Genomic DNA, 13,507 nt, shown 5'->3' with positions numbered 1-13,507 from the left:
GCGTTCATCTGTGTGCGCACACTGCAGCTTCTCTCTGGCCTTCAGACTCCGGTCTCATTCTTACTCTATTGTATTGCTGAACGTTATGAAATCAGTCTATATTTGGGCAACAATGAGAAGATATAAAAGAGACAAAAAAGGCAGCTTCTTAATTCACTTCAGGGCACATGGAAGAAAAATGGTGCTCAGCTGTCTGTCTATGAAGCGTATAACACACTAGTACTGAGAAAATGTTCAATCGAAACAATGGAAGAACAATTGGGGGGGTGTTTTCAGGTATTTGCATTAAATACAATAATTAAAATTCAGTCTGCAAAGAAACAAAAATACAATTTCACATTTTTTTAAAACAGGAAACAAATAAACTGTGTATTTTGTTGTCTACCATAAACTGTTACGGACAACAGTCAGCACTGCCGACAGAGGTGCGATTTCTGTAAGATATTCCGAGCTCAGAAGAACTTCCGGATATGAACTTCATCCCAACCTCACACACACAGAATAAAAGAAAGTGACACTGATGGTAAAATGTATCTCTGAGAGATAATCAGGCTTAGAGAATACAAAATAAAATGATAGCTTCTCACATTCACCTCCATGATTTAGTTTTGTTTTTTTTCTCTGGACACAACAAAGACAGACAGACAAATGCATTCATACTCCCTGCCTCTCAGATACAAGAGCCTTTAAAGTTATCAAGGATTATCAGAAATAGACTGTGTAACGTGGTTTCACACTGAATGGAGCACTGGAGGACTTGTATTGAAGGAACAGGAAGCAAAGATGGTAATAAAAATAAAAGGTTTTATACCAGAGGATGTGACTCAACTCATATTGAGTACTGGATCAGCAGAGCCAATTTATATGAAAAGTATTCAGCACTGACTGAATCATAGTGGATGAAGTTTGTGTTTGTCAAATGATGGACGGAAGATATTACAATACCCTTAGTCAAGTTTGAATTAGTTTAATTTAAACGGGAACGGGAATGAGGATCAGCACCTCCAAATCTGAGACCATGGTTCTCAGCCGGAAAAGGGTGGAGTGCCCACTCCGGGTCAAGGATGAGTTCCTGCCCCAAGTGGAGGAGTTCAAGTATCTCGGGGTCTTGTTCGCGAGTGATGGGAGAAGGGAGCCGGAGATCGACAGACGGATTGGGGCTGCAGCTGCAGTAATGCAGACGCTGCACCATTCCGTCGTGGTGAAGAGGGAGCTGAGTGTAAAAGCGAAGCTCTCAATTTACCGGTCGATCTACGCCCCTACCCTCACCTATGGCCACAAGCTGTGGGTAGTGACTGAAAGAACGAGATCGCAGATACAAGCGGTGGAAATGAGCTTCCTCCGAAGGGTGGCTGGCCTCTCCCTTTGAGATAGGGTGAGAAGTTCGGCCATCCGGGAGGGGCTCAGAGTAGAGCCGCTGCTCCTCCACATCGAAAGGAGCCAGCTGAGGTGGTTCGGGCATCTGACAAGGATGCCCCCTGGGCGCCTCCTGGGTGAGGTGTTCCGGGCATGTCCCACCGGGAGGAGGCCCCGGGGCAGACCCAGGACACGCTGGAGAGATTATATCTCTCGGCTGGCCTGGGAACGCCTTGGTGTTCGCCCGGATAAGCTGGAGGAGGTGGCTGGGGAGAGGGAGGTCTGGGCCTCTTTGCTTAAGCTGCTGCCCCCGCGATCCGGCCTCGGATAAAGCGGATGAAGATGGATGGATGGATGGGAAGTCTGATTTCTGAGAAAAGCTCCGTAAAGCCTTTTGTGGCTTCAAGATAACAAATGTGATCCAGCTCGCTTGTTGAGGATGACAATTGGGAAACTAGACAACATGTGGACATCGTGTACTCCTGCACTGATAGGAGTCACTTTTCTTTTCTTTTCTTTTTTTACTGTCAGTCATAACTCAAACAGTAACACGCGGGTGGAAGAATATTTTGCCGCAAGAGAGATTGGAAGGCTTGGCCCCAGGTCTTCACTGACCAAGAATATTTTAAGTGAGTGTCAGCGTTTCACTACTTCCTGCCTGAGTTTAGTCCTGCTTTCCTTATCCGACACTTTTGTGAAAGCTCTGCTTACAGGTCTGCATGCAGAAGTTTGTCCAATTCAAGGTGCCTCTTTCCCAGCGGCCCCAATTTATTAATAAATAAATATTCTTGAATAACTCAAAGCCAGGCTCATTACCTAGAAGCAATTTCAATTCAATTTAATTCAATTTGCCTTGAAACACATAAGCAGGAGCTACTGACCCTGAAAGCACAGCTAGCGGGGTCACCGAAGATATAATAACACTCAGTGAGTCTGCTAAACACTGTCAAAAAAATCCCACATAATGTGATTCAGTGTTGTATAAAGAAAACTGAAAATAAAGCCCAAAAAGCAACTGAAAGACAATTTTCTATGCAATACATGGATTAGATCATGTTTATGTTACATTTGTTATATATGTTATACCCCAGGATCTCAAAGTGGTGCTTTTGGGCCAATGGCAACCCCAGAAGTGTGAGAAAGAAGAAAATTGCATTACTGTACATTTCACTCATCTATGCTGGTGTCACACTATGATACTGCAGAGCAGTTTATGACAAAGGGAGTTTTTCTCTTTGGTTTCATCTGTTCACTTGTAGCCTTCAAAGCAGACTGAACTTATGTAACACTGAAAGTTTCAGTTGGTTTCATAACATTTAACATCTTATTCTTCTTTAAAATATATATAAAACAGCGCAAAAATGAAACATCATACACTGAATTGAGACTTATAACCATAATAAACAAAATATATTATGTTTCCAGACATCATCATGACAAATAACTTTTCCAGTCCTGAATTTCTTTATTGTGTACTACACCAGCGGTCCCCAACTCCCAGGCCACAGACCGCTTTGGTACCAGACCGCGAGAGTTCAAATTCAAATTCAAATTCAAATTTTATTTGTCACACACACACAACCATACACAGTATAACATGGGGGTGAAATGCTTGTAGCTGTACAATGCCCGACCATTAAATGACAGAAGAAAAGTTTTACAATATTTACAATTTACTACAAAAATTTACAAATTAACTTAGGAATTTACAGTAAAGAATGTGCAAATAGCAGAAGAGATTATAAAGATAAGGATTATAAATTATAGGAATTATAGGATTATAGGAAATGTGTGGTGGTGCGTGTGGTGACGTGTGTGAGAGTCCAGTCTTATAGTGATGTGTTGGGAGAGTCCAGTCCTACACCTGGTTCAGGCCCCGAATAGCCTGGGGGAAGAAGCTCCTCTTCATTCTCTCTGTTTTGGCCTTAAGGGAGCGGAAGCGCTTCCCAGACCTCAACAGTGAGAAGAGTCCATTGTTGGGATGGGAGAGGTCCATCATAATCTTCCTAGCTTTGGACTTGCACCGCTTGGTGTAGATGGACAGCAGGTCAGGGAGCTCTGATTGAATGATGCGTTCTGCCGAGCGCACCACCCTTTGCAGATCTCGTCTGTCCTGCTTGGTGCTGTTCCCAAACCAGGTGCAGATGTTTGACGTCAGGACGCTCTCGATGGTGCAGGAGTAGAAGTTCTTGAGCACCTTCAGTGGCAGATGGAAGTCTCTAAGTCTTCTGAGGAAGAAGAGACGCTGACGGGCTTTCTTAACCAGGGTGTTGATGTGACAGGACCATGACAGATCCTGAGTGATGTGGACACCCAGGTATCGGAAACTGTCCACTCTCTCCACTGGCGTGCCACTGATGATGAGGGGTTTGTAATTCCTCGCCTGCTTTGTAGTGAAGTCCACGATCAGCTCCTTAGTCTTGCTGATGTTTAGGAGGAGGTTATTCTCCTGGCACCAGGTCTCCAGGTTCCTAATCTCCTCCAGGTAGGCCGTCTCGATGTTGTCGGAGATCAGGCCCACAACAGCAGTGTCGTCAGCAAACTTGACAATGGAGGTGGTGTCGGATGTGGCTACACAGTCATAAGTGTACAGTGAGTACAGCAGGGGGCTTAAAACACAGCCCTGAGGCACTCCAGTGCTGAGTGAGATGGAGGGGGAGACTTGTTTTCCTACCCTCACTGATTGGGGTCTGTCTGTGAGGAAGTTGAGGATCCACTGACACAGTGATGAGCTGAGTCCTAGATCCGTCAACTTGGTGAAAAGCTTAGAGGGAATTATTGTGTTGAATGCTGAACTGTAGTCCACGAACAGCATCCTAACATAATTCCCTCTGCCAGTGTCCAGGTGACTCAGGGATGTGTGGAGCAGGTGAGATATGGCATCGTCTGTGGAACGATTAGTCCGGTAAGCAAACTGAAGTGAGTCGATGGTGGGAGGAAGTGAAGAAGTGATGTGATCTCTCATCAGTCTTTCAAAACACTTCATCACAATTGAAGTCAGTGCTACTGGACGGTAGTCATTGTGGCAAGCGGGCTGTTGTTTCTTTGGAACAGGGACAATAATGGACCGTTTGAAGCACGTGGGAACCACAGCTTGGGCCAGGGAGAGGTTGAAGATCTCCGTGAACACCGGTGCTAGTTGATCAGCGCAGGCTCTAAGGACCCGGCCAGGGATTGCATCTGGTCCTGCTGCCTTCCTGGTGTTCACCCTCCTGCTCTGTGATGACGAATGCATTTTCTTCACTGGTGCACTCCGAGCGCGCACAGCCGTTTGTTGTTTTAATTGCTGCGGCGTCGAAGCGAGCATAAAACGTGTTCAGCTCATCAGCCAGTGAAGCATCTGCATTCATCATTGAAGAAGCTGGTCGTTTATATTCCGTTATAGTCCGCAGTCCTTTCCACAGGCTCCTAGAGTCGCACTGTCGTAGCTGTGACTCTAGTTTTTCCCCGTAGCTCCGCTTTGCCTTTCGGACCGCGCTGCGCACGTTGTAGGACGCAGCGTTGTATAGGTCCATATTACCGGAGACAAGCCCTTCATTGTAGGCAGCGGTGCGTGATCTCAGAGCGTCGCGGATGTTTTTATCCACCCACGGCTTCTGGTTGGGAAACGTTCGGATGATAGTTCTTTCTGCTGTGTCGTCCGCTAGTTTCCCGATAAATCCCACAACCGCTTCCGTAAACATGTTGATGTCATCAGAGCTGCGCCGAGTTGAGGCTTGGGTGTGAAATTTATGGTTTTCAGGGTTTTTATCGTTGGATCTTTTCCCGTGTTGTAGTTGTGTGTCTTATTTTGAAAGAAATATTTACGCGTTACCATAGCGACCAGAGAATATTAAGGGGCAGAGAGGAGGATGTTACTCTCAATGGACGCTGCTAATAAATTTACACAATTACCCAGTGAATTCATGTTCATTATTATATTTACAAAACACCACAGTTTTTGTCTTGGTCGTATCATTTTATTTTGTTGTAATTATCCGCGACACCTTAAAGGCCAATCTGTGAAAATATTGTCTCACATTAAACCGGTCCATGGCGCAAAAAAGGTTGGGGACCGCTGTGCTACACCATGCTGCTCAGTAGATTAAGCATATTCTCCACCAATAGCTAAAATCACAATATATAATATGCATGCTGGGCCTGACCCTAGCATTAAAAAAATTGTCTTCTATAAAATTTTGGTGAGTCAATGTGAAATGTAGCCTCAGTTCTTTGTTCTTATGAGACAGTTGTGGCACCTGGTGTGGTCTTCTGCTGTTGTAGCCCATCTGCTTCAAGGCGCAATGCGCTGTCAGTTCCTCCATGTTCTCTGCACACTTTGGTTGTAACGAGCAGTTATATGAGTTACTGTTGCTTTCCTGTCAACTTGAGGCAGATTAGCCATTTCCCTCTGACCTCTGGCATAAATAAGGCATTTTCTCCCAGAGCACTGCTGCTCACTGGCTATTTTTTATTTTGCACACTATTCTCTGTAAACCCTGGAAATGGTCGTGCAGCAAAAACCCATCTCAGCAGTGTGTGAAATATGCAGTCAAGCCCCTCTGGCACCATGCCCTGCTCAAAGTCACTTAACTCACCTTTCTTCCCCACCCTGATGCTCAGTTTCAACTTCAGTAAATCGTCTTGACGATTTCTGCAAGCCTAAATGTAATGAGTGCTGTCATTTGATTGGCTGATAAGACATTTGCATTAATGAGCAGTTGAACAGGTATACCTAATAAAGTAGTTGGTAAGCATATGGTATTAGTGTGCTTTAAAAGCATATACACGTGCTGAGGCGCTAACTATAAAAATCTATAATGAATCAATCCTGTTAATAATGTTTATAAATATATTGACTCTCAAGACAAAATTCACCAATGAAATGCTGCCTCTCTCTCTCTGATGTTTGTATTGGCACATAAACACATTTGATTTAAAACACCATTAACACGTTTAATATTAAATAAGTGGCAGGAACAATTTAAGGAATTTAATTCTTTCTTTCTAAAGCAAAAAAAATTAAATCAATCAATTTTTAAAAGCTTAATTCATTAATTCTTAATTCACCGATCCCCGGATGGTTAGAGTTTCTGACTCAACATCCAAACTCATAACATGTTTCAGGCTTCTCAAATCCCCAGAGTGCTGCATTAATCTTGTACACATTCAATATTTCATTCATGAAGATGACGACTGTGCAGAGATTTATTGTGTGCAGGTTTATATATAGTATGTGAGATATTTCTGTAATCTACTGCAGAGGTGGGAAAAAGTATTGATGCCACTATATATTGTATTACTTATCATTTTATTTTTATTAGAGCATGTACGTATTCTAACATTTTTCATTGCCAAGTGACACCTTCATGAGTCTGTGGCAGTTTTTAATTGAATGATGGTGAAGTGAACAGAAGTTAACTAATATGTTGTAGAGAGGCGGGGAAATGGCGAGCAGAGGAACAACGATGGAAATAGCGCCGTGTTACGGTACTGTTTTTATCCTACGATTTCAACTCCAAAATATAATGAAGAAAAAAAAGAATCCAACTTCATCAACACTCCACATTTCAGACTGCAAACCTTTTGTCATTTTTGATGATCCAGGCGCTGGCCTCGGGGTCTACAGATGCAAACAGCTGGCCTTCCAGCAGTGGAGGGAAACCCTGAACTCCAATGGTCATGTTGTCTGCCGTCAGCCTGAACTGCACCCCCTCTTTGGTGATACCCTCGGGCATGCGCACACACAGCGTGACGTCCTCGGTCGTCTGCTGCCAAAAGTAAATGGGATCTGAATTCAAAGGGGAAAGAAATGTGTGGTGCTGAAGTTAATGATCGTCCTGAGCCAGCTGTCTCTGAGTCATACATAAAAGATCTGATAGAGTGCAGACATTGAAGGAAATTACTTTTGAATATTCAGTCAACTGCAGATAGGAGACCATTAAAATAAATGGATCATCATAGCGCAAGTGGGGATGACCACGAATGAGCTCACAGCGAAGCTATTAAGGCAATTCGTATGCTGAATTTTAATGTATTGAATTATTAAAACCTACAAATTTCAAGTGAGATGAGTAAACCAAACAAGCATCTATTTATTTTCTAATTATTTCAACGTTTAGTTTATGCAACAACAACAAAAAACCCTTCAACTTTTGCATTATTAACAGGAAAACTAAATTATACTACAACAAAAAAGTTGTTTTGCATGTTACGTTCTGCTATATTGGGACAAAACATCGGCCACAAACAAAAAATGTAAATGAATCAACTGGTGGATCAACAGAAAGTTTTAAACGATCATTTTTTATAATGAACTAGTGGGCTATTGATAGTTGGGCAATTTTTTAAAATAATAAATCTTTTTAAAAACATATAGATTTTAATAATTGCTGTCCATCATTGTTTTTTGTTTAGACTGATCCACCTGTTAAGGAGGAGACAGAGTATATATGGACCGATATACGTAAGTATTCTATAATTGTTTAGATTAATAAAATAGAAAAGATATAATTTGGTCTAAAATGGGTCATGCAACATGACAATGAGCTCAAGCACAACAGCAAATTCACACCATGATGGCTAAAAAACAAAAGAATGAAGCCGCTGAACTGGCTGGCGTCCATGCGACTGCTGTGGCTGAACCGTGACTCCGAAAACCTCAATGAACTGAAGCAATGTTGTAAAGAAGAGTGGACCAAAATTCCTCATCAACAAAGCTTACTGGAACAATTACTTTAAGGTAGTAGAAGCACTAACTGACTCCCTTTAGCAGCCCTAACTACTGAACAGTGGGGCACACTCAGTTTATTACAGAGCTGTTAAGAGTTTTCACATGACTGTATGCATCCCTTATTAGATTCTTTACTTATAAAAGCAGATGTTTTTGGCATTATTTTAACATCATGATCTAGCAGAAATTCAAAAGGAGCCTCTTTAAATAACAAGTTATAATTAACAAGACAGAATCAGTTACACAGAAGTCCACACTCCTGTGTTACAGTTCAATTTTGCCAAATTACCCTATTGCCCCTAAAATTACAAAGTAAGAGTATAAACCAGTATGTGGCTTTGGAGAATCAACACAGAAAACATAGTTTTCTGTCCTCTGTATGTGTAGTGTTTTAACAGAACAGCTACCCTCAACAGCCTCAGAGTGATTTTATATAAATGGATCACATGAAGGAAAGAATTTTACCATATTTATCATAAATGATGGAGGAAGAACTAAATTACAGCGACATTCTTGCGACTGTCATCCGTAAAACAGGCCTCATATTTATCTCTTTGCAGTGTAATCTTTGGCCTGCTTCTTTTGCTCCTCCTCCCTTGCAGATTCCACAAAACCACATCTGGTGGTCCAGTGGCCTGGTTTCCTCACCGTATCTCTTATCCATCTCCATCTTCTTATCTCTTCTTCTACAGATAGTTGCTTCACTTTTCCCCCCTAGTCTTAACTGAAGATGTTGTTATGCCAGTAGATCTTTAACCTCCTAAGACCCAAACTCTTTCATGGCATGCATTTTTAATTTCTCTTTGCTATTTGGGCTGTTTGGAACCTGATGAATGTAAAAACAAAGAATTACGTTTTGTTTTTTTACCTGATTTTTCTTTCTGAGAAAAATAAGAACAAGTGGATATCAGGCCCTTATAGAGCAAAATTTAGTATTTTGGTCTAGACAACCCAAAATGTGATGTCCACATATGTGGACCCAGGTCCTAGAAGGTTAAAATTTTCCTTAGGCAGCTGTTGATAAAGGTATGTATCTTATCTTTACATACCCTCCAAAATTTTGCACTGTAGAGAAACACTGATTCCACAGTGGAATTATTGAGTTCCAGATGTTCTCCAGCTGTAAGAATGCAGCTCTTGGTTTGCCCATTCTCACTTTTACATCCGTGTCTGTTCCTCCCTGCTTGTAACCAAAGGAACCGACTTCTTTAAGCCTGGATTCTACGAGCGTTACTCCTTCTATGTTGGAAGCATTTGTTTTCCAGTGACAATAAAATGCAATAAAGTAATTCACTTAAATTTAGTGCAACGTTCACTTGCCAAGCTAGCAGCTTTGATATGGTTTCAAGCCAGATGCTGACTCATGATTTCTTCAATGCCTCAGTATTGCTATGCTAATACAAGCTTTTATCAATGAAGCGCTGCTCTTACTCGAATGAAAGAGCCTGCCACATAAATCAAATGATTATCCATTAGCACTAATAGCGTATTTTAATACAGATCCAGATTTATTTTTCAATTTCAATTAGAGTATTTACGCAACAAGTAAAAGGAGTCAATTATAATTAGAGCGTAATGTACATTATGGTAATATGAGGAAGCTGAGGCACCGAACTGCTTTCTTTGAAGGCTTTTTTCACAACCATGACGACCACGTTTCCGCTCCAGCCTGTTCTCACCATTCCCCACGAGCCAACTTTCTGCTGCCTCTGACTCAGCACACATCAAATCTTTCCTTTCCTTCAGCTATGACGACGCCTGTGCTGTGTGGTATGCTATAATGAAACATAACACGAGTCGTCACGGGGAGCGTAACCAGCATCGGCAGTAATGCTCAGAACAGATGTACTCTGAATAAAGTGTAAGTCATAAAGAGGCAATGTTTGTTAAAAGCCTTGTTGGAGAATAGATGAGCAGCAGGCATCATGTTGTTCTTTAGATTCTCCTCTAAAAGTTCACAGATGCTTGATAAAATGACTTTGGCTTCTGAGAACATAATCATAAATGGCACAAACAATCCCGTCATAAATCTGTTTGCAGCCTTGTCCTTGAATGGTGTTTTCAAGACTTTATTTCTAAAATAAAGTCCCTTTGACTCCTTTTCATCTGTTGCTGATCCAACAGGAGATTTACGCAATATTTTCTTTCAGGCTGCAGCTTTTATCCTGTTTTGTCTGTTACCTCAGGTGAAAGGTTTCCACTTTTCTGTAATGCAGCTGCCAGGTATTTAAAAAGCAGCAAAGTACAGCAACCTGATCACTCACACAGCCCGCCTCATTTCACTTACTGAGAAAACTAAGAAATTACCCACATCCAATTTAATTTTGTGGCTATCACCACATTAGTTTGGCAAAATATGAATAAAAGTGAGAAAACTAAAGGAAATACTGCTTCTAGTCAAACTGATCATTGTTTATCGCAGGTCTTTTTAGAGCGCTTCTTAAAACAGCACCTCAAAAGTCTTTACAGAAACCACATGCTCTGCAAAAGACGAGGAAAGAAATATAAGTCTATAAAGGCAGGTTCTTAAAAATATTTTTTAAAATATGGGACAGGCAAAGCTGACCTGACGGTAATGGGCATTAGAGTTACTGAGCACAGGAGCTAAAACAGTAAAAGCCCTCTAGTACTGAACCTGGATGGTGGGACATTTAAGAGCAGCTGAGTGGTCCTGGTTCAGAAATATAAGAAGGTTTGATGCTTTAAAATACTTTCAGCGTGCTCAGGAAAACGTTTGATTTCTGAAAGTACAGGCGGCCTCGACAGGTCAAATAAAATCAGAGGGAAAAATGCTAAATATTGTCAAAAGCCTGACTCCTTCACTTTGATGTATGTTTTGTCTCTGGTTTGACAAATGAGGTTGAGGTTAAGGTTAACCTCCTATCCTTAAACGAATCTATTTCCAAGGTCGAGAGTCTCCCTCTGATCTCTCCTCCTACTACTTACATAACTTTTATATGCAGAGAACATCCTTAACCAGTGTTAAGGAATAATACCACTTCATACCATTTCAAATTGACAAGCAGCAAAGTACTGCTAATTGCACACACACACACACACACACACACACACACACACACACACACACACACACACACACACACACACACACACACACACACACACACACACACAAATTTGTAGATCAATTTTTTAAATTATAGAAATCTAGCTTAGAAAACTCGCAGAATATAGAAAAAAAACATTTGTAAATAAGGCATTTCCAGTTTGTTGTATCCCTTCAGGGGTCGTCTCAAAACAAGAATGCTACAGACACATATTGCTGCACTGTTTACAGTCCTACATCGGCACCTGTCAGCTACTGAAGGTCGTTTCCATTATAATGATTTTCTTTGCCAGGCCTACATTTAACATGCACGTGTATGAAAGACATTTTTATGCTTTTCTGATTAAAATAAACAAGCCACGCCTGTCCTATTAGTAATCACCTGCAGCTGAATATCATGTCTTACTCTGTGGTTTGCACAGCTCTTAGCAGACTGAGCATGTCACATTGAAATGAACTGACTGCATGAGTTTAGAAAACCATGCAAGTTTTGTAATTCACACCTATCAGCACTATTTGGGGACTGCACACACATACTTATTGGTTCCCTTTAGTAAATCTCGCCCTTGCTATCTTGCTATGATTTTGAATGCAACCCAAAAAAAGGTTGATAAACTCGCTCTTGTCTTTCTAACTTCTTTGTCTTCTTCAGGGATCACCACAGCCCATCATCTGCCTCCATTTCACCCTATAACAATAGCTTCTTCCCCATAGCATCATGGTATAACAATCAGGTTAAAAGCTCCACTGCCCTCTCAATTAGACATCCCCCAACCTCATCAGCACCAATCACCTTTCCACTCTTCATCCTCTTCACAGGTGCTCTCACTTCCTCCTTACTCATGCTCTGCCCTTCTGAATCCCTAACAGTCCTCTATCTGTGCTCTTCTATCTCTCTCATCATTTCATGCAGATCATTTTGTTTCCAACCAAATTATTTTATTTTATTATTTTATCTTCACTTTCTTTCCTGCATCTATTTTATCTCCCCTCGCTGTGGGCGAGAAATAATGCAGTTTTTAATCCACTAAATTTGAAGCTACACTTGCTAGTTACATTTAATATTAAAGACTTCACTTGAAAAACATACAACACTCTTAATAATTCTGAGTTAAGCTTACAAACAAGCATAGTGTACTTGGTGTCTCTCGCCACGTTTCAAATGAATTGTTGGGAGTTTCATTCATTACGGACCTCATTCAACCATGTAATTAATCTGTTTGACTGACTGGAAAAAATTAAATGATCCGATATTTACACAAAAGTAAAGATTAAAGTACAAAGAAATGAATGAAAATATATGAAGCAGAACATAATTTTTTCATCTCTCCTTTCCAGTAAACTGACTCCTTGGCACCTGACATCTAGCTACCACAAACAAATGCTTCAGAGAGTTAGTTTTAACGATGTCATACTGTTATATTTTCCCTAGTACTGTTAATAATAAAAAATTTGAAGCCTCACACTTTTGCCTGTATAGTGTTTGTATTTATTTTTTTCTTGGTGCTGTTCTAACTTTAGACTTTTATAAACTTAAACAGAAGATAAAAAATAGCTTTTGCTTCAAAATGAGCACAATTTCAAGTGGGGGACCATCTCTAATAATGAGGGTTGGGTACACACCCACGACCAGAAGTTTTCATTTGAAGCCTGCTTTTTAAGCCTGAAGTTGAGAACTAAGTCCAGGGTTATGCGAGTCATTTACAGTGATGTACACTGTGAATCTATCCCCCACAATGAGACTGTCAATGCAGAGCTGTCTATAATGGCTGGTGGAGTTCAATCAGATCCACAAAATATCAACAAATTTGCCTCCAAGACATTTTACCTAATTTCCAAAACTGAAAATCAAGTTAAAGAATCATTAGTTTGACAAGCTGAAGGAGATCCAGTCTGCATCACAGAGGCATAAATGTAAAAGGGACAGAACAAGACTTCCAGGCAGCGATCTAAAAGTCCAGAGGTGCACTGGAAGAAGATCTTGAAGGTGAGGTTTTCGACTATTCCCTTTAACCCCACTTTGTCCTTAATTTAATTACGATTAGAACCGCATGATTTTTCTCAAGCTGCAGTTTCTAAAACATGAGGTGTAAGTGTTTTATTATCATAACAATTAAATTAAAATATTCTTTCCTGTAAGCAACTCTTAGAACTACCAAATAACAATAAACATGTTTAAATGAAACAAAAAAGCAAGATTAGCATGAGCGAAATCATGTAATTGATGCGCAAACATCTCTGTACCAACCTTTTCATCTATAACAGCCATCATAAACAACATACGCTGATTATTGCCAAAGCCTGAGCAATTAAATTGTTCCAACTATGCAGCATCAAACCAACAGACCTGCTCCATATTTGGTGTAGATGTG

General features: G+C 40.8%; 1 protein-coding gene across 1 annotated transcript in view; it reads right to left on the bottom strand.

Annotated features, from left to right (window-relative positions):
• nudcd1 (NudC domain containing 1) overlaps positions 1 to 13,507 on the bottom strand; it is a 56,470-nt gene that overhangs the window by 27,864 nt on the left and 15,099 nt on the right. The window contains exon 6 of the mRNA XM_026156004.1: positions 6,919 to 7,126. Within this exon, the coding sequence (XP_026011789.1) occupies positions 6,919 to 7,126 (208 nt within the window). The remainder of the gene's footprint in view (positions 1 to 6,918; positions 7,127 to 13,507) is intronic.

Source organism: Astatotilapia calliptera, chromosome 22 (assembly GCF_900246225.1).
Source record: "Astatotilapia calliptera chromosome 22, fAstCal1.2, whole genome shotgun sequence".
Taxonomy (NCBI): Eukaryota; Metazoa; Chordata; class Actinopteri; order Cichliformes; family Cichlidae; genus Astatotilapia; species Astatotilapia calliptera.
Note: the sequence above shows the minus strand (reverse complement) of the source record. Positions and strands in the feature narration are given on the sequence as shown.